At 37.4% G+C, this 22291-nt stretch overlaps 1 protein-coding gene across 1 annotated transcript in view; it reads left to right on the forward strand.

Annotated features, from left to right (window-relative positions):
* Positions 1 to 22291, forward strand: part of LOC135217304 (uncharacterized) — a 148934-nt gene that overhangs the window by 84663 nt on the left and 41980 nt on the right. Inside the window, 5 exon segments of the mRNA XM_064253069.1 lie at positions 14221 to 14367; positions 15026 to 15235; positions 16581 to 16697; positions 17685 to 17910; positions 22078 to 22224. Of these exon segments, the coding sequence (XP_064109139.1) occupies positions 14221 to 14367; positions 15026 to 15235; positions 16581 to 16697; positions 17685 to 17910; positions 22078 to 22224 (847 nt within the window).

A 22291-nucleotide genomic window follows, 5' to 3' on the forward strand; every position in this document is an offset into this window, starting at 1 on the left:
AGACTTCCAAGTCGTTGCAAAATGAAGGTAAATGATTGAATATTACTAGAATATAAGAGTTTTAGCTTACAATTGCGTTTTTCGACAATTTCGGTAGAGTCAAAGTTGACCGAAAGTTGAAATTTTTGCACTTAACGTTATTTATATGAAAATATTTCGAAACTGATAAAAGCTACAACCATGGGTTGTTTTTCGTTGTATTGTGCATGAAATTGCGCACATTTCCATATATAAAACTTTATGTAACGGCAAATTTAAAAGGGTGCAAACATTAGGACAATCGCACGAAAAAATTTATCGGAAGAGTTATCGCACGAACGTGAGGAAAAAGTTTTTTTCATAAATTCACCATAAATCGAAATATTGTGCTAGAGACGTCAAATTTGTTGCAAAAGAAGGCAAATGATTGAATATTACTATATATAAGAATTTTAGCTTACAATTGCGTTTCTCGACCATTTCTGTAGAGTCAAAGTTGACCAAAGGTTGAAATTTTTGCACTTATCGTTATTTATATGAAAATATTTCAAAACTGATAAAAGCTACATTCATGAGTATTTTTTTATTGTATTTTACATGGAATTGCGCACATTTTCATATATAATACTTCATGTAAAGGATAATTTAAAATGGTGCAAAAGTTATGTCAAAGTGACGAAATAATTTCCGAGATGTGTCACTGATACTTTTTAGTGCGATAAGAAAGAAATTCGCGCTTGAGCGCCTGCGTAGCGATTGTAAACAAAACAACGCCTTTATCCGTGAACTCCCAGCATCCCCCAAGGCGCGTGATACAAAAGTTTTCGGCTGGTAGGCCTATAAGTATTTTTCCGCGAATTTAAAAAAAAAAAATTTTGAGCCGACGTATGATACGTCCAATCGGCATACGGGAGACATTTTGACTCGACGTTTAATACGTCCAATCGGCATAAGAGGGGTAGTAGTAGTAGTAGTAATTATATTCCTGGTTGTCGTGCAAACAGAATTACTAAAAACAATAAATGCACTTTCTGAGGCATTGCAAAGTCAGGAGATGATGCTGGACAAAGCGATTCATTTGCTGAAGAACTCTGCTGACTCTCTAATGCAAATGAGAGACAGCTACGAACGAGTAAAAGAAAAATGTGGTGTTGAGCCAAAGTTTCAGCACAAACGCATAAGAAAGGTTTTCGGATCCAGAGTACCACTTCAAAACACATGTGTTTTATGGTTGTTTGGACATACTGATCGCTCCACTAAATAAAAGATTTAAAGGTCTAAGACATTTTGCTGAAAATTTCAAAATAATCTTTCCCAAGAATTTACTTACTGCACCCGATGATGCGCTATAGAATGGAGCTGTAACTTTAAATAAAATTTAAAAGAAAGATATTTCTACAGAGCTTCCAGCTCAGTTGTTGTCCTTCCCCAACATTTTAGATCACATCTCGAAAATATGACAACAGTTTCTAAACTATATGCTTTTTTGATGTGAAAACAACGCCATGGGTTCAAGCTTTCTTGAAGTCCTAAATGTAATCACTTTATTTCTAACGATCCCTGTTACAATCATAAGTGCTGAACGATCCTTTCCAAAGCTCAAAAAGATCAAAACTTATATGAGAAGCAAGATGGCGCAAGAACGCCATATCGATTGAAAATAGCATGGTAAGAAACATAAACTTAAAAGAAGTAATAAAAACCTTCGCCTATATGCAAGTAAAAAAAGGTGGACTTCTAATATTTTAATAAGTTTGTAGCATTTTTACAAACGCAGCACATATATATATATATATAGAATATATATAATTCTAATATATATATAATATATTATATAGTATATATATATAATTATATATATATATAATATAATTATATAATTATAATAGATATGTATTTGATGTTATATATAATAATGTGTGTGTTTATACAGTATCAGACCGCATATACAGGTATATATAAACACCCATAAATCATATAAATATAAATGTGTGGCTTTGATTTATTTATGAGCATTAGTTACTGGCAAATCAAGTAATAGCAATTAATTTTGCTTTACATGATAAAGAGACCCACTCCATTCATTTGCACCAGGACCCATTATGACCTAATTCCGCCACTGTCTCCTCGGATGGATTAATAAGTCTTTGAGACATCCTAATCCTTGTAACTCCTTGTAATTCAGTACATACAATACATATGTGACTATGATGTAAATTATGTCTGTACATACAAGTGTGTGTGTGTGTGCATACATATATGAATATTGATATATATGTAGGCTACCGTATTTATTATATATATATATATATATATATATACATATATATATATATATATATATATATGTGTGTGTGTGTGTGTGTGTGTGTGTGTGTGTATGTATGTATATTTATTTATTTTTGTATATTAAAACCTACATGCTCCCCCCATGAAAGATTTCTAGATCCGCCACTGGTGTGTGTGTGTGTGTGTGTGCAGCACATCTTTTTGCTGCTTTATTAACTCAATACAGATCTTATAAGGCTTCTAAATGCTCCAAAATGTGCACAAATTTCACAAAATTTCTCGGAGCGGCTTACACCGGCCCCCCCTACCTCCAAGAAAACCCTAGACTGACGTCACCCTAGGATAGTTAAGGTTAGGATGCATCCCTGCTGACATGTCTCTGGTTTGCTCTGAAGCAGTCTGCCACAGGCGGGAATGGGCTTCACAGGGCGTGCGCACTCTCCTCTGCACTTTTACCGACGTTTCTGCAATTCACTGAGGTCATCACGTCGTAATTTCACCGAAATCAAACCCTTCCAATGTTGAACTGTATTTGAATACGCTCAGCACTTTAAAACTGTTTCAACCACAAGTCGGTGTCAAGCTGATCTGCCCTTGAAATATGTCTTCAATAAAAATTTTGTCATGGAAACACTTCTGATACCAGCCCTTATCAAAGTGATCGTAGAAGGTTTCTAACATGGAGTGGCGATCGCCCTGCCAAGCGTGTTACCTTGGGCTGCCATATTGTAGGTCCAGCAAAACCATAATATAGTGTGTAGGAAAAACACTAAGTCAACATTTTGCCTTTTTCCTTTACCTTTAATTATTAGCAACTATGCTATCTTTTACAATCAAGTTAATCATTACTGTCCAATATATTTATAAATATTTTGTTCTAAGGTCTGTTATAGCTGAAGTGAAGAAGCTTGCATTGTTTCTGTGCATATTTCGAACAATAGAGAGCCTCTCGTAAATAAAACAATGAGAATAACGGCTAGCAAAGTAATTTCTTAACATTCCAAGGCTTTGGAACGATACTTAGAGAGAATTGTTAAGGACTACCATGAGAAGGTAATTTTCACTCATGTGGAGGAACATTGCAATTCAGAAAAAGGACAAACCAATAAAAATCTGCTAAATCAAAAGACATAAGCCTAGCGCTTGCATGACTAAGTTTCATTTCCTTTTTGCTACCAACCTTATAGGCTATATTTCCTTGGAAGCATGGTGATTCACTGACTTTGACCACACAGAAATTTTGTTCATTCATTCTGGAAGTAGTATATAATTCAAACAAAGTTCAGTTGATATATCATCTCACCAGATAGATGAGTAGTTTGAGGGCATAAACATAAGCTACCAAACTACAATTTCTAGCTATTACCAGCCTACGGGACATACATGGTTCAATGTTTTGTTGCACATAAAAAATACATCTATTTGTTACTCTGAATAGAAGTCGTCCTGAAATACTCTTACATTAACATGTTCAAAAGACAAGAAGTTGACACAACCAGTAACCTATAGACCTAATACGCAAAATCGTTTTTGCTCTGTTATGTGGCACGATTAATGATGCTGCAATTTCAAAACTGAAGTCACGATTAATTTAGGTGCCACATTAATGTGCTGAAATTATAAGGACATTTTGACAGCAGAGAAAGCTATCAACAGCAAAGAAGACATTTACCTGACTAATGCAAGATTGTGTGAAATAAACGTCATTATGTTATGTTTACCTGTGAAATGTTGTTCCATTTTCTCTTGAAGAATTCCTGTGCCTATTTGTGTCATTTACAAGTAAGGCTCTGCAGCCTGCCTGATAGAAGAAGATCAAGAATCAGCAACACACACTCCTTCACTATTCCATTTATAATTTATGCGTATAGGGTGCGTACGTACGCATGCACATATTGATTCCAATTACTTTTTAGTAGTATTCTGATAATGAATTTGCTTTGAACAATCGTTAACGAGAAATGTACTAAAAAGCAAACACGGGGTGTTATAATCCACTATTGCTCAAATGCTGTTTATTAAAAACAGAACGAATTTCAGTTTCGGTAGATTGCATAGAATAGAGGGGAAAGATTGGACAGACAAGCGACGATCGCGTGCACGAAAGGAGCCATTGTTATGCGATCGTTGTCAGAGATGGCATCGGTATCAACTGCGGAGATCAGCGGCAAAAAAGCCACTTCTGGCACCCTTCCATTCATGAGAATCTTTATGACTGTTGAAATAATCTCAAGTAAACGTGTGTTAGATCGCAGTAAAAACTTCACTCCTGCTTTTATACCTAATAAAATACGTAATGAATGTTGTAATAAGCTTGTTATTAAATTAGGGGTGTTGTTGATCCGTGGTACTTACGTGCCTACAGCTCGTAAAATATTATTCCAAATGACGAATTGTATAGAATAAAAGTTGTTCAGTGTGCTGAAATCTACCTGACAAGTCACTGGCAGTCCATACAATCATGGTTATGACTGACTATTTTTCCTACTACTTGTGCTGCAATTTAAGTGTTAATGAAATGTTATGGTAGTATTATTTACATGTTATCAATAACTTCTCAACCTGGTATGGAAAGGTCGTTGCTGAATTTGATCTGCCAGATCACATAAAGGTAGTCTATTTTTCAATTTTACCATTATCATTTTTACCTAAAAGGAAATTTCAAATTCATACTACGTTATAGCTTGAAAAATCGGGCTCAAACTGGGAACCCTAATTGTGACCTTGCCTAAGACGAGCTTGTTTCACTTCTCATCCCAACCAACAGTAAACACAAATGAATATTGGCTGATACGTATCAGCCTATTGAACCTAAAAATTAGATGCCTATGACTGAAGCTTATATGGGATGACAGCGTTGGTGATGACAATTATTTTACCACATTGTGTCAGTTTGACCCACGAATAAAGAAAGATAATTAGTTCTGCCTCTAGAGTAAAACAGGACTGTAAATTTATAGTAGAAAGAAAGGCATAACGTCGACAAATTTGTCAACTATATTGCTCAAGTGTATACAAACTACAGCAGACAGAATTAAAATTTTTATTTCTACATGTAGTACACATTGTCGTTGGTAAATGCTGCAAAGATAATTTACCAATTTTTAAAGACTGCAGGAAAATAACCATAATGTTGGTGCCATATCTACAAAACTTTATCGCTTAACCGTAGAAGAAATATAACAATAAAATCAAATATTTTTATTTCTGCATACATTACTTATTGTATATAGTAAATGGTGCATAAATCATTACAGCTTAGACGGATATCCGAGAAAACACAATTCAGAGAGTGCTGGGTTTCCCATAAGATTGTATGGGTTTGCGCTATTGTTGACATAAGAACGATCGCCTAGCAATGGCGCCATGCAGTTCACGTCACAGACTGCTTTGGCTACTATGCGCTGTCCAATCTCTCCTCTCTATATCTATGGTTGATAGTAATAGGCTAGGCTCCCATGCAAGATACTCAAACTTATGACTTATGTAACAATGCATAACTATAATATAATTAACAATTACTTACCAAAAAATTGACATAGACAACATCGATCATGACGTTAAATGACGTAAACAAGGAATCGTGAAACAGTTGATCTTCAATTTTGAAATATTTTACTTTAACCTGAAGCATTTTAGTTCACGTCTGTATACCTGTTTTACATTCATGTTTACAAATGTATAAATAAGAGTTCCATTGATACATTTGTTGCTTTATCAACTAAAAATGTTTATGAAAATTCTTTCCCTAGAAGATTCAATTAGCTGATTCTGAGAACGTAAACATTGCAAATGGCGGACAGACGATGATGATAATACAGTAAAAAAGGATTCTGTAAGTAAAATAACGGTTTCGTTACCGTTGTATTCATCTTAAATACAGCTGTAACAGCCTACTGACTTATGGAAATGGACACCGTGAGCATAACACCTAGGCCAATAATAGTTCACACATTTTGCAACCCGTGTGTGGCAAGACAATATGGTAACAACTAATAAGAAACTTGCTGCATAGAAGCACATTATTGGTCATGTAAACACATTTAAGCTACCTGCCTACTGAGCTGTCACAATTTGCAAGAGAGAGAAAGAGAAATGGTTGCAATTTTCTTTCAGTTATTTGTGCAATGTATTTTGTTACAAATATTGGCGGGGAAAAGGTAGATAATCGTCTTTAGCGTAAATTTTTTTTCAGGTTAAAGTCTGATGGCTGTTTATAAGCATACTGACTGTTTATAGTTTTGTGATATAGGTGAGGAAGACTACGGACTTGCTCTTTGGATTGTTTTTATTCGTCAACGGCAATATGCCGATATATGAATGAATCTTGGTGACTAGGCTACAGGCATTCTTCAGTTTTCCCGATATTTTTGTTTGTTTACCGTTTTAAGCTTGATTTATACACTTCAAAACTTATCTGGTCTCTTGGAGGCATTCCAAAGTTCCGAGATTTGAGAAAAAAAAAAAAATACCGTCTTCGACGCCACAAACCATGACATAATGTGTGTGTGTGTAGAATCTACTGGTCACCCTCTACAACCTGATACATAGTAGTATTCATTGGCCACAATGCCCTCTTAACGTATCATTACCTCGTTCGGATTCCCAGAATCCGAGATCGAATAATCTGCCGGGCATCTAAAACAAAAACAAAAAAGAAGAAAAACAACTCCGTTTCTTTCTTCATTTGTTTCTAGGCTTCATAGTGACAAGCGTTTAAAAAAATGAAGTAATCGAGACGCTAAGATGGCATTGTGGATAATAAAAGCTACATACATACAAGTGTATATGTAAAAATATACGTATATGGGTACTTATGTTTTCTATATATGTGTGTGTGTGTTAGTGCAACTGGCAATGAAATAAGAAAAAAATATGTTTCGGGCTTCTATTAATAACGTACGCGCATCCAGGATTCTTGAGTTACAACACGCTCGAAAATCAGTCACATAATGTGCCGATCTGCTTGCAGCTTGATGCATACTTTTACAGAGATTCTACAATATTAACACAGCCTTCAGTCAAATGAGAGAATAGGTATCGACCCACAAGTCGTTTGAAGTCGTATCCAGGAAAAGGAAAAAAAAAAAAAACACACACAAGCACACACACACTTTTCCAATGTTTGGTTTGTCATGCTGCGTACTTTCAAACCGCGTGAATGAGTTTTCGAAGCTGTATAAACGGTCATATATATTTATCATCTGAAAACGTGATTCACGCTACCAGCTATACTGACGTGTGAAGAGCTTTCTATAAATGTATGCTTGAGGTTGACAGCAGGATGGCACATACATGGCTCCGACTGCAGAGCGGGAGAAAAGTTACCAGCCCTGGCGTTTTCTGTTACTTCATGCACTTATAACTCGAGTCTTCTTGGGTTAAAGTGCAAACTGCTTGACGCCCTGAACTTAATCTCTCACGAATTTCAAATTACGTTATTGTCTATCTATCTATTATATAAATGATACATACATGAGTGTATGCATGTGCGCTTTGTACGTTTTCCTTACTGTAAGTAGACAACTGGCGCACATTAGCCTAAATATAACTTGTGTTTTGATGTTGGGTGTTGATCATAGTCAGCTGATGTTAAGAAGGCGGTATAACAGACTGGCATCCCTGTCGTTGGCATCAGATCAAAACGGAAATATATACTAAAACAAACCGGAAGGCGGAGGGGAGGGAGTACCATATGGTGACGCCTCTCTTTTATTTATACAGGCATAGTGATCAATGGCTTTCTTTCAAGAGCTTTTGGTGCGTTGAGTCAGTTTACAAAAGTGGAATGACCGAGCAAACGAATTAGTCTAGTCATGATTAACAACTGTCACTTCCTTGAAGAAACGTTCGTTTAACCTGAATCAACTATAAGCTTTCTCCTTCTCTTCTTACTGACTGTATGAGACGGTCTGTTTCTCAGTAATCCACCTCCTTTGACATCACAGGGGCTGCCCCTGAGAGTCTGTCTTGATTCTTAGACTAACAACGTCACACCTCGGCCGATGGCCTTAATTCGGCCACGTCTGTCTGCTGCGCTTTCTGCCGTTCACTTGTCTCCTTTGCCCTTTGGTCTCGTTCCACCTAGCTGTCCGATTTCTTTAACTTTATCCTCTCTCGTTTCGAACAATGACCTGAGGCAAACCTTTGAGTGTCATGAAATATGACACGGTAGGGCTACTCTACTTGAACGAAATAATATAATATAATAACAAACGCCTCCATCACGTTTCCTCCTTATTGCCTTGTGCCGTTTTATCTTACGTAAAAGTCTTCAAAAATGAGAAAAACCGCTTTCTACTACACAATGTGGCGGAAGTAAATCTCTTTAATTACTCTTTTTGGGAAGGCCACTTCTAGTCAATAACCCATTAACATTTTCTTTTGAATATCTCCACCAAATGAAAATGAGCCGAGATTCCGTCAGGCACGAAGGAAGTGGCGCTCAGCCAATAAATACTCTGAGTGACATCTGCTGCCGATTTGCTTTTCACAAGTGTCTGTGCCACTTCTGGCGTTTACAGAAACAAGTCAGAATTACATAGGATACCATCATTCTCACATGCATTTTGCATGCACGACTAGAGCTTCAGGGATCAGAGTGTAAACAAAAGAAAAGTTGAGTTTAGTTACACCTGAATTCACGATAGCAAATCGTAGGTGGTAGATGGATATCAAAACCTTATCAGGTGGCCAATCGATGACATTTCTCAACCACCAAATGACGCTCATTCTATGATCATTTTCAGATCAGTTGTTGCTAATATTATGGAATGCACGAGGAATGTTTATTGCTTCCACGTTGTCCGGTACCATCCGAACTGCGTTTTATTTATGTCCTTTTCATCAAATAAAAACGAAATCTTGACCTTTAGACGTTCCGAAAGAGTAGCAATAATGACCAAGTTCAGTTCACCCTGGGTAAACCATAGAGTTCGTAGAAGGAACTGATCCACCTGGCTTCTGTCCAGATTCTAGGAAATGCAAAAATTTCTACTAAAGGAGACAGACAGAAACAAAAAGGCACTGAAAATCAATGGTTCCTCCTAAAGATTGTAGTATGTAAAAATATGATGTCCAGATTAGCAAATTTACACTTCTAAAGCTGATTAGCAGATTTACACTTCTAGTGCTGATTAGCAGATTTACACTTCTAAAGCTGATTAGCAGATTTACACCTCTACAGCTGATTAGCAAATTTACACTTTTAAAGCTGATTAGCAGATTTACAATTCTAAAGCTGATTAAAAAATTTACACTTCTAAAGCTGATTAGCAGATTTACACCTCTAAGACTGATTAGCAGATTTATGCCTCTAAAGCTGATTAGCAGATTTACACTTCTAGGATTGATTAGTAGATATACACCTCTAAGGCTGATTAAGCAGATTTAATTTACGCCTCTAAGGCTGATAGACAGATTTATACCTCTAAGGCTGATTAGCGGATTTACGCCTCTAAGGCTGATTAGCAGATTTACACCTCTAATGCTGATTAGCAGATTTACACCTCTAAGGCTGATTAGCAGATTTACGCCTCTAAGGCTGATTAGCATATTTACACCTCTAAGGCTGATTAGCAGATTTACACCTCTAAGACTGATTAGCAAATTTACACCCCTAAGACTGATTAGCAGATTTATGCCTCTAAAGCTGATTAGCAGATTTACACTTCTAGGACTGATTAGTAGATATACACCTCTAAGGCTGATTAGCAGATTTACGCCTCTAAGGCTGATTAGCAGATTTATACCTCTAAGGCTGATTAGCAGATTTACACCTCTAAGGCTGATTAGCGGATTTACGCCTCTAAGGCTGATTAGCAGATTTACGCCTCTAAGGCTGATTTGCAGATTTACACCCCCTAAGACTGATTAGCAGATTTATGCCTCTAAAACTGATTAGCAGATTTACACCTCTAAGGCTGATTAGCAGATTTACGCCTGTGGAGCTGATTAGCAGATTTACACTTCTAAGGCTTATTAGCAGATTTACGCCTCTAAAGCTGATTAGCAGATTTATACCTCTAAGGCTGATTAGCAGATTAGTGCCTCTAAAGCTGATTAACGGATTAGTGCCTCTAAAGCTGATTAGCAGGTTTACACCTCTAAGGCTGATTAGCAGATTTACACCTCTAAGGCTGATTAGCAGATTTACACCTCTAAAACTGATTAGCAGATTTACACCTCTAAGGCTGATTAGCAGATTTATGCCTCTAAAGCTGATTTAGCAGATTTACACCTCTAAGGCTGATTAGCAGATTTATGCCTTTAAAGCTGATTAGCAGATTTATGCCGTCAAAGCTGATTACCAGATTTACACCTCTAAGGCTGATTAGCAGGTTTACACCTCTAAAGCTGATTAGCAGATTTACACCTCTAAGGCTGATTAGCAGATTTACACTTCTAATACTGATTAGCAGATTTACACCTCTAAGACTGATCAATAGATTTACACCTCTAAGGCTGATTAGTAATTTACACTTCTGAAGCTGATTAACAGATTTATACCTCTAAGGCTGATTAGCAAATTTACACTTCTAAGGGTGATTAGCAGATTTACACCTTTAAGAGTGACTAACAGATTTAACAAAATAAATTGATATCACATCAATCGTTATCATAGACGGTGAAAAGTCGTCAATAGATAAAGCACTAATTTTTAGCGAGGGAAAAATACTTTTACTTCATAATTCAACAATTTTAGAAAAATACTTGTGCCATGGAGCCACAAATCTAAAAAAATAAAATAAAAAAAATTAAATACCGACCAATAAGTAATCACAACTTAAGGTGAATTGCTTTTCATCATATGTCGTGAAAAATAATTATTGGGTGCCGGAGAGAGAAGGGTCTGCTTCGAAAACAATAAAGGACACTTGGCCTGCGACCATCTTTAATGACGCTTGATAGTCAGCAGCATTTGATCTCTTCAGGATTTTGGCTTCTGTTTTTCTTCTGTCTTATATATTCCTTGTATAATTCATTTGTTCATGGCATCAGTTTTCTTGTTTTGTCTCCCGTAGCCTTGAAAATAAGAGTTAGTCCTCAGTCGTTGTTGTTGTTGGAAATATATATATATATATAGATATATATATATATATATATATATATATATATATATATATATATTTACTTGTCATTTTACCAGATACATATGAAAATGTAATAGCCACAATGCCCTCTTAACTTCTCAAATGCTTTGCTCTTTTTGGATACGCTTGTCACTACAAAGCCTGAAGATCCAAGTTCAAAGAATTGTTTTTTTTTTTCCAAGAAATTGTGATGTCCGGTACCGGGAAACGAACCCAGATCCAATAATCACAAAGAGGTTACGTTGCCGACCTGACCACGAAGAAGGATAAAAGTCTACTCCCTTTCATGCATACATATAGTACCTGACGTTTTCAGATACACTTATTTGAGCTGGAATAGACCTATCCTCACCGTCATAGCCAAGTAGGCAAGCGTATCCAAAAACGAGCAAAGAATTCAAGAAGTTAATAGGGCATTGTGGCTATTATAATCTCATATATATATATATATATATATATATATATATATATATATATATAGTATATATATCTGTCTATCTATATATATATATTATATATATTATATATACATATATATTAGTATATATAGTATATATATTTCTAGTAATTCATTTGTTCACTGAATCAGTTTGCTTGTTTCGTCTTCTGTAGCCTTTGCCTGACCTGCCTTGGATTGTTCGTCGAGCTGTTGCCATAGCGACTGCTTCGTAAACGTTACGGTGACATATTTCGTTGTTAAGTCGGTTTAAATGAGGTCTGAGATTAATTATCGGGTAGTTTTGCAACACCAGCACTTTCAACATCGTGCAACCACCTCAACCAAACTCTCTCTCTCTCTTTTATAAATTCCCTTTACGAATGGAGTTAAACATTAAGCTATACTAGAAAAAAACCCAAAGAATATCTCTCTCTCTCTCTCTCTCTCAAGGGATCACTCAAGCAAATTCTATTGAAATCTATCTATGAAATTTTTAACCGTTGCAAGCAAATTCATGCTAGCAGTCTCTCTCTCTCTCTCTCTCTCTCTCTCTCTCTCTCTCTCTCTCTCTCTCTCATTTATAAATTTCCTTTATGAATGGAGTTAAACATTAAGTTACATTAGAAAAAACCAAGAATATTTGTCACTGTAATTCTCTCTCTCTCTCTCATCAGAGAAGTGCCCGGATATATGTGCATAATCATATTTACCTAAAGCAATGAATTCAAGGCAGAATCATTATTCACAGGAAACAAAAGATTTTTCAATAATAGTTCACATACTACACACAACAAGACAATCCAAAGGAGATGCAGGAATATTTTTCTTCTCAGTTCTACAAAGTTTTTCTCGGGCAGTGCTTGGTTGGTCAGCTAGTATGTATGTGTATATATGTGTGTGTGGTTGTGTAGCCTTGAAAATAAGAGTTAGTCCTCAATTGTTGGTTGTTGGAAATAGCACAATATATATTATTATTATATATTATATATATATTATATATTATATATATATATAATATATATTCTACTGTAAAGGAATTCCCTTTACTGGATTGCTCTGGCCTGATGTGCTTGCAAATGAGACCACTTTTATATACAAAATAACAAGTATGAATATAGTAAAAGTGCTATAATAGCTGATGACAATGCTGTTGACAATGATAAGGGTACAGGCGGCACAGTTTGTATGGAATAACTCAGGCAATTTTCACGTGATAAATGAGATTAGACATTACAAAAATGCCTGGAAGTCACATAAATGATCGTTTACAAACACTTTACAGAAAGGAGTGTACAAAAACCAAAACACCATAAACACTAGTTAACACAACATACAATGAGCCATGTGATGCACCATAACCAGTAGTTATAGCATTTTACTGTTGCATCTTGATACAGAGGACTTAGTATGCACCTGCACGAGGTCATCCAGTGAATCAGAATACAATGACACCCTCCTTACATATAAGAGGAACTAAACTCCTTGTTCATAGACATAGTACATAAATAGCCTCCAAAGTAACAGGCTGCCCTCTTGAAATGCTGGCCCAAAACGCTTGGAGCCAGAGACACTGAAATGGAACAAATGATAAAACAAGACTTACTACTATATTATCACACACACTGCTTACAACACTTCACATAGTACTAAACTCTGGAGCTACTCAATGAACAAGCCCTGGAGACTATATAGCACAAGGCATCATATGATTACTTAATGGGATGATTTAGGATGGTTTCAATACCCAGGACTTATTATTCCTGATCCTTAATGTAAATCTCAAGCTCTGTTTCCTGCAAGCATTGGCATAGCCTAAGATAACAGGCAGACAACCTCTTCCGTAAAATCATTACTTTAAAAGTCTGCCTCAATTTTTGAATAGTTATGTCCTGACCCTGGGTTGCAATATGTTCTCAAAGAGATCGCACGACAAATCAACTTAAATTCCTGTTAATGACAAAGCCAATAAAATCAGTGTCATCTGCGTCTATTGGTTGGTGTGACAATAAGACAGCACAGTTTTTATGTTGTTGTTTTTTTCAGTCAGTCACCAGAATAAATTTACGTCAAAAATGTGAAAAAAACTGTAATGAAAGTCGTCAAATCCCTTCAGAACTTTCATCCTAGATTAAAGACTAAAACTCACTGGAGTTTCATGAACCCGTATCTACGAAAGGTGTTCTGTAGTTTTGACCACGTACCGAAAAAATGACGAGAGTACAGTACTCGCGAGGGAGACCTTTAACTTGGAACATCATGAGTGTGTGTTCAAGTCGGTGTTTACATTATCAGAGCAGGAAAGAGCTTCAAAATTTGTTTCGGCTCTTCAAGTTTTATGCCTTCATCCTTACTGTCTTAAGCTCCTCTTGTCTTTTTTTTTTTTTTCCTTTTAAAAACAATTTCCTTTTGTGACTTCCTCAGGTAAAGAATATGATCTCGACTAGGAGGGACAGCGTCCGGAAGAAGTCTTTCGTTTCGTCCCATCGGAAATCGACTTGCGATCGGCCGTGCCACGAGGCATCGGGTATGGGCATCGCTGTTGAAGTCTCGGCGGCCTCTGATCCAGAGGTAGGGTCAACTGACGCTGTGATCAGTCACCAGCAGCCAGTTGTGCTGTTCACGTGTGTAGGGATATGGAGTTTTAGGCCAAAGGCTAAGCACTGGGACCTATGAGGTGATTCGGCGCTGGAAAGGAGATTGAGAGTAGGAAGGTTTGAAAGGTTTAACGGGGGAAAACTTTCAATTGATTCATAGTGTCAGAGCTTCGAGGCTTTCTTCCTGTTACGCCTTTCGGACCTTCTACTGTCCATTTCTGTTTGATATCTGGCTTAAATTCTATGTTCAATCCAGAACCTTTATTGGTGCCTACAGTGCACCGCATGAGGTGCACTGACGGCACTCTCCCCTATGGGATATTCACATATATAGCATAACTTTGTGGAACCTGAGATTTGACCGCCTTGTCCACCGACTCACTTCAAGAGTAAACTGACTGAATGCAGATTAAGTTGGTGATCTCGGGTGACGAATAATGACGAGAATTTCTTGCTGAATTTGTGCCTCAGAACATATAGGACTTGATTTTCCCGCCATGAAATATTGTGATTACGATTCTTACTTTAGAAGTCGATAAATATAGACTATGGACATGATTAAATGGAATAGAAATAGTTTCGTCAAGAATGAGGTAACTATATTGAGCAATTCATGATACTTTGCTTTTTAGGAATACGATGTGGATTACGAGGGAGTGACGAGTGACGTGTTGGAAGCCCCCGGAGGTATGGATGGACAGGAGGCGGCGTGGGATACGCCCGCGGGGGTCTGGATGGGGCCCGAACCCCCTCACATCACTTCCGGAAATCTCGGCGCGAGGAGAGCCAAGCCTCAGCTGACAATCACCGTGCCCTCAAGCGAAAACCTCAGCCTTCTGCAGGTGAGTCTTCTGCCGCCGATGCAAAGGCAGAACCTTCGAGGTGAAATGAACAGCACATTATAGTATGTACCTTTTGTGGGGATTAGTTTATTGTGGGGAAACTCCCCGCACAACAATCTTTTCATAATATTAATCCAATAACATAATTCCATATGATCCACGTTATCTATAAAATCCCTTTTTCGCCACAAGTAACTTCCTCGTTGGACGAGTGGTTTACGTGCTCGCCCACCGACTCGGTAGTCCGGAGTTCGATTCCCCATTCTGCCAACGTGGAATCAGAGGAATTTGAGTTTAGTGATTAAGAATTCATTTCTCGATATAAAGTGCTTCGGATTCCACAATAAGCTGTAGGTCCCTTTGCTAGGTAACCAATTGGTTCCTTGCCACGCAAAAAAATCTTCCGGGCCAGCCCTAAGAGAGCTGTTAATCAGCTCAGTGGTCTGATTAAACTAAGATATATTTAACTTTGCCACCAGTATTGTCGTTTTCACTGTCATGTCAGAGTAGCCTCTTGTAACCGTTACTTTTAAACCATTCACAAAATTCTGTTTATGAAGACTGACACCACGTGATCTTACGAGTCTCGATACAACCGTCAAAGTCAGTTAAAAATATATAGGGCTCTAACATTCCCCCTAGCCATGACGGTCTCTATCTGCTTGTAGAACATTGGGCCAAGCAGCTCATTATGAATTTAAACAGTAGCATGTTATTACTTCTTGTAATTGCATTTCCCTTTCTGAATCACTCAACATATAAATGATAAGTTTAAGTTTCATCGTTGGAAAAGTCATTTTGTTTCGTTCCATCATTCATGAAGGAACATCTGTTATTGCCTTTTCGTTTCGTCCGGAGTGTTCTTGTATATGTTTTCATGTCTTACAAAAGAAGAAAGGTTTTATTAGCCCGAATTATTCACAGGCCTGTACCGAAGGGGGTCATCGAGGGGGTCGTTCCCAAAAATTTCTGCAAGTCCAAAACTGAAGAAATATCTTCGAATTTCAGTGCAAACTTTCAACATTATAAGTAAAATTCTGTTAACCAAAGTCAGTACTTTGAATAACATCTAATCGGGTAGAAAGGCTTAGACTGCATACCTAATTTTTCTTCTTAATCTAGCTAGAATAACATTTTCAAGTATTTCACCTTGTATATACCTATATATGCAATGACATTTATAGAAGAAAAGGTCCAGTTTTGTGTAAAATTAATCCCCCTCTCAAAAAAAAAAAAAAAAAAAAAAAAAAAAACCTGGGTACTGGCCTGCCTGAATTATTCATAGCCACCTGTCGTAACTGATTAATTCTTTAGTACTAGAATAGACATCTGTTTATTGATGTAGGAAAAGACAATAAAAGCTTGTCTGAGGAACTTCTCCCAGCAGGGAGCCGGAGAGAGAACGGCGTCCGCTTCCCAGAAGTCCCCTGAACCAACCAGACGAAAAGTGAGCCCCATTCAGGTAAGAATAAACGCCCCTTCTCATTTTCCACAATTTTTTCTCTTTTCTGCCGCAAACGATAAAGTTTTTGGAGAAGATTGCCTCTCCCTCCAGACTTACTTTCGTCCTTCCAAGATGCCAAGTGCGCCTCTTTGTTATCGTCTCGATACTGGGCTTCAAGACACATTCTAAGCATTCCACGTGCTTGTGATAGATGCGTTAATGCATGGCTATTTTTTGGTAATAATACTTGTAAATGGCAATTGGTTTCCTTAATTTAATTCTCTTTTTACAATATGAGGAAATCTCTTCAGCATATTAGAATAGTTGGAAAATAGTGACATTTATTCTTTACTAATTATATAAGCAATAATAGATGAAAACTATGGCATTCCTCACTTCTAATAGATTTATCCTTTACTGAATATCAAGGCTTTCTCTGGATTTTTCATTCATCACTAAACTGGTCTGAAAGTAAACATGAACTGTTAGTCATTTTTTTCTTCAGTCTTAAGATAGAACCAAGGTTTAAGCGCAGAAATCTCCCGATCATACTTTCCTTAACAAATATTATTTTTATCAGTTCTTGAAATCTAGGTTAAATTATAGGCATAATTAAATAAACTGTGTTCTTGTGCGTCTTTTATTACCATTTTTTTATGAGTCTCAATAGGTAGTAAACTGTAGTGTGGAATTTCAAAACATCAGTTCTAGATCCAGATCATTTTGACCTCAATGCATCTTAGGGGATAGACGGTTCTACGAAATAAATTTGTTACTCTGATATTTTGGCACAAAAAAAAAATGCAGCTCAGCCATGGCTGTCTGCGCTTCCAAGAGTTGTATTTTCCTGATTCGATTTACATATTTGTTTAATGTGTGTCATTGCATATCTCATCGGCATGACGTTCCGGTAGGTTTGATCTATTCACATATTCCATGAGTCCACAGTTCAAACCAGTTTCCAATTTCCATAACAAGGCTTCCTTCCTTCCACCTTCCCCTCAGATGGAGCTGCGGGCATCACCGTCACTGCCAATGACTCCCCCGTCGCCCAGACGCGCCTCCAACTGGACCAAAGTGAAGAAGGCTTTCCTGACGAGCCAGCACCACCTGCAGCAGCATCACCACGGCAAGAGTGACGTCCTCTTCTCCGTCTCTGGCGGTTCGTCGTCACTGCCACCCTCACCCAGCAAGAAGAATTCATTCCAGTTCGAAGGACCACATCTCATTGGTAGGTCTGTCGGGTTTGACGTCTTCAGGGAAATGAAGAAGCAGTCACTAAAAGATATTATAGAATAATGACTAAGAGTTAGTAACATGTTGATATTAATGGTGAACGAGAAAGCGTTTTTTCTCAATCCTACTAACCATTTCAAGCCCGTTATCGCTAGGTTTTCTTGAATACCTTATTATATATCAGCTGTATATTCTTGATACTTTGGCACAGCATGTTTTAGACCCTTCAGTAATTTTGGGTAATATAATGAGATACCAGAAATTATTGAGCTTTTTCAGTTTCCTCAACATTCGTTGTAGATATCAGAAAACTGTCCTTGGTTTTGCTAAAGGGTTCGGAAAGAAGCTTGGCCCACTCGTTTTTCTCTGTGTCTCAAAATGAATGGAAGAGTTTACTGCTACATGTCTTTTTACGTTTTGAATTACCGACAATAACCGTTTCCTGTCCAGTATCCTTCATGTAGGTATTTGTATGGTTTTATATATCACGTATGTTTTTATTTATTACCATGAAAATGGTGTGGTCGTGGGCCAGTTTTAATTATAAAATATTGCAGATGTGGGGTAACGACTATCCTCTGTTAGCAAGGCTTGGTATGGCGCATTGTCTGTTACCAGGACTGATGACTCAGGAAGCGATGGTAAAAGTAGCGATGCCAGCCATCGGAGGAACAATTGGCCGCGGCAAAACAAAGAAAAGAATTCTCATAAAATCTTTCTGTTGAAACAGCTGTAGCCACTACGAAGCGTTCCCTTTTCCCAGCGGCACTTGACTGCTGAGTACTGTCTACCCACTGCATGCTATGATTCATCCTTGTGCTAAACCACATCTCATCCAGGTAAATCTCCTACCTACCCTCTTCCCGGTGTCGTTGGAGTGCCCTAGAGCGACGATCCGGCGGCACAAGGGCGCCCAGCGACTGCCTCTGTATCGGAATCCCATTGGCGTAGATGAGTCACCACACCCATGGTCTAGAGCAGTGTTCTCAAATCAGGGGGTCGGAATGCTCATTATGTGGCGTCATAGACAGGGAAGGGGTGTACTTTTCCATCTGTCCACCCGCCTGTGTTGTTTACGTATGGTAACACTGCGTCCAGGGCTTTAGATAGTTACGCTATGTATAAGTTTTAGGTAAATAAAAGGATATCTGGGTGTACATTTGCAACTTTAAAGTGTTTTAATAATTTACAGTATGCGAATTACACCATTAATATTCGAAATTATTGTTGAATGTAAGCTAAATGTAACTATCTAAAGCCCGGGACGCAGTGTTACCATGCGAAAACACCACGGGCGGATGGATAGATGGACAAAAACTGAGTATAGTCTCACTGAGAAAAAAATAAATTATATGATAAATAATAATTGTTTTAAGTATATATATATATATATATATATATATATATATATATATATATATATATATATTACTACTTTATTGGGGGTTGCACTGAACAGGTGAAAGTGATAAATGATTTCGTGCTAAGAAAAGCCTGGTCTAGAGAATACGTATTCTTTACACCTTGGCCACACCGACGCCTTCGAGGTTTCTTCCGGGATGATGTTCGCCATCATCAATTCCTTCGTAAGGGCGCCGGTTGTGAAGATCGCCTTACCGCCAAATTTGTGATAGATCTTGCGGCGAACGGTACCGATAGCGAAATTGTGGAACACTTCCACTGTCATCCCCATGACATCTGCGACTCGTTCGTGAGGCCTGTAATGGAAAAGTACAAATTTTAACTCTTTTACTGTTACTAAGTGAGCTGCTTGCGAATTTTACGATATACTGCTATCTCACTAGCCTGGCTACATTGACTATGAACATTAAGATACTGTAATAGTCCTGCAAATGTTAAACGTTACGTTAATGTAACTTCCAATTCCATCAAGACATTGAATATATAACTTGTTCATTTTACTTTGGAAATCCCCATCAACAAGCTTATAGAAATATTAAGCAGTAGCGCTAAAAATGAAAATGGTTCTTGTATGTTAAAGAGAACCCTTAATGAGATTATCACTCACCTTTCCAGAGAAATTCTGAGCTCATTGGCAACATTGGTGGACTTATACTAGCAGCTATGACGCTTGCGCATATCGGACGACAAAATAAACATACCTGAAAATCAGTAAATCCTGCCTCTCTAATTCTCTGTCGGTCCACTCGTCTTTATCTATAGACTGTAAATGAACCTTGGGGTTATAATCATATCTCAAAGCAATGAAATGCCGATAAACTTTAATGCATACTCTAATTTGGATATGTAAAACGTAAAAAGCCATACCGTAGTACCCTCATCCATTCGTAAGTCTGAGACAGAGAGAAACGAGTGGTGTTCGCATATCTACAACGAATGTTGAGGAAATTGATAAAGTTCAATAGTAAATTTCCTTCATCAATAAATTCTGGTACTCCATTATATTACCCAAAATTACCGAAGGTTCTAAAACATGCTGTGCCAGAATACAAGATACAGCTGATGTATATATATATATATATAAGATATATATATATAGCTATATATTATATATATTATATATGATATATATATATATATATATTATATATATATATATATAGTATATATATATATATAGTATATATATATATCTATATATATATATAAATATATATATAGATATATATATATATATATATATATATATATAGTATAATATAATATATATATATACATCCACTGTAGCACGAAGGAACATGTCCTTGAGAATATCCTTAAATCCACGTTAGAAAGGTGAGTGAAACAGGGAATTGGAACAAGCATACTTTCGTAGTATATAATACGAAAGTACGTATTCCAAGTTCCTGTTTCACTTACCTTTCTACCTAGGATTTAAGGATATATATGAATAGTATTAATATCTATTCTTTTACTGTTCAAAAGCAGCAATATCTTTCGCATTAGTTATGTACCTTTTGTTGTTGTGTTGAGATTAAGCTGAGCTCTTGTTTAAATTCATAATACTTCGTAAGATAAGGAAAGGCCACTTGCAGGCTGCAGCTTTCGGTATGATTCCCGATGCCCTATGATTTTTCGCCTGCCGTTTTGTCATCTTTTCTGATTCCCTCTCCCTTCATTAATGTTTGGTTTATTTCACATTCAACTTGAAGGATTTTGCTTGATGCAAATTTTGCTGAGTCTTCATCGTCTCTTTCGCCTTCAAATATGGCCTAGTCCAGTGGTTGTTCACTTTTTTGCCCTGCGCCCCCCAGCCCCCCCCCCCCCCTGCATTATGCATAGATCCCATCCCCCCCCCCCCTGCCCCTGAAATATTTTCCAGCTATAAGTTGTCCATTTGTATATTATTCATAGACAAGATTTGAAATGAAAATTTACTTACATTTTGAATTTTTGCCATGTTTTGAGACATGATAATGTCTTTGGCAATTTTTCCATTAGCATTACAAATTGGAAAATGATAGGCACCATCTGCCAACCCTTCTTGCGTCCCCCTAGAGGGGCGCGGCCCCCCTAGTTTAAGAATCACTATACTAGTCTTATGAACGACAACTGCATGATGGTTCAAAATCATATTTCCTCTTACTCAAAGGTACACTACATGAAAATTTCTGTCGTACTTCAGTGCCGTATATATCGCTTCATCGGGGAGTAAGCCAACAAAATACTTTGATTCGTTGTTGCTGGGGTGAGGTAGGAAAGGGCTTCGGAAAATCCTAAAAAGGTCTGAAAAAGGTGTTTCGTGGTGAGTTAAAAAAACAGGAATTTTAGGATAGGATATTTATGATTTATTAATGAGAATGAAAATGTAAAAAAATCAATAATGTGCATGTGAAACTGCTGAAAAATTATGTCTAATAAAATATATATTTATTTTAATTTATTTTTGGTGAAGCAGGGCTCTATTTGACCATAGATTTGAGTATGTTTTAATTTACATTAAAAGTTAGAGATACAATGTTTACAACTTATGCATGAGGGGAAAATCTTGCACGTGGCCCGACCAAGCTGGATGTCAAATCACGCCATGTTATCGCTCTCATCCACCGAATACTTCTCACCTAAAACCAGTGGAAAGAGGACGAATAGATAATGATGAAAACCTAGTAAATATTGTCATCAACAAAAATCAAACCGAGTGGCTTGAGGCATTACATGTTTTCCTCGGATCTTCTTCCAGCAACGCACCTGGACGACTCCGACTCGCCGTGCGCGTCCCTGGAAGTGTCCCCGGAGGTCCTTCTGCCCCCCGGAGCGCCCCACACCAGCCCTTCGCCTCAGCCGCAGCCGTCCCCCATTCCTCATGCCAATCTCGGGCAACAGCAAGGTGGGCAGCTTCCCATTTCCGCTCTGGTGACTCTGAGTTTGGGGCTCTCTTTTCGGAGAGTTGGTAT

This window comes from Macrobrachium nipponense, chromosome 7 (assembly GCF_015104395.2).
Source record: "Macrobrachium nipponense isolate FS-2020 chromosome 7, ASM1510439v2, whole genome shotgun sequence".
Taxonomy (NCBI): domain Eukaryota; kingdom Metazoa; phylum Arthropoda; class Malacostraca; order Decapoda; family Palaemonidae; genus Macrobrachium; species Macrobrachium nipponense.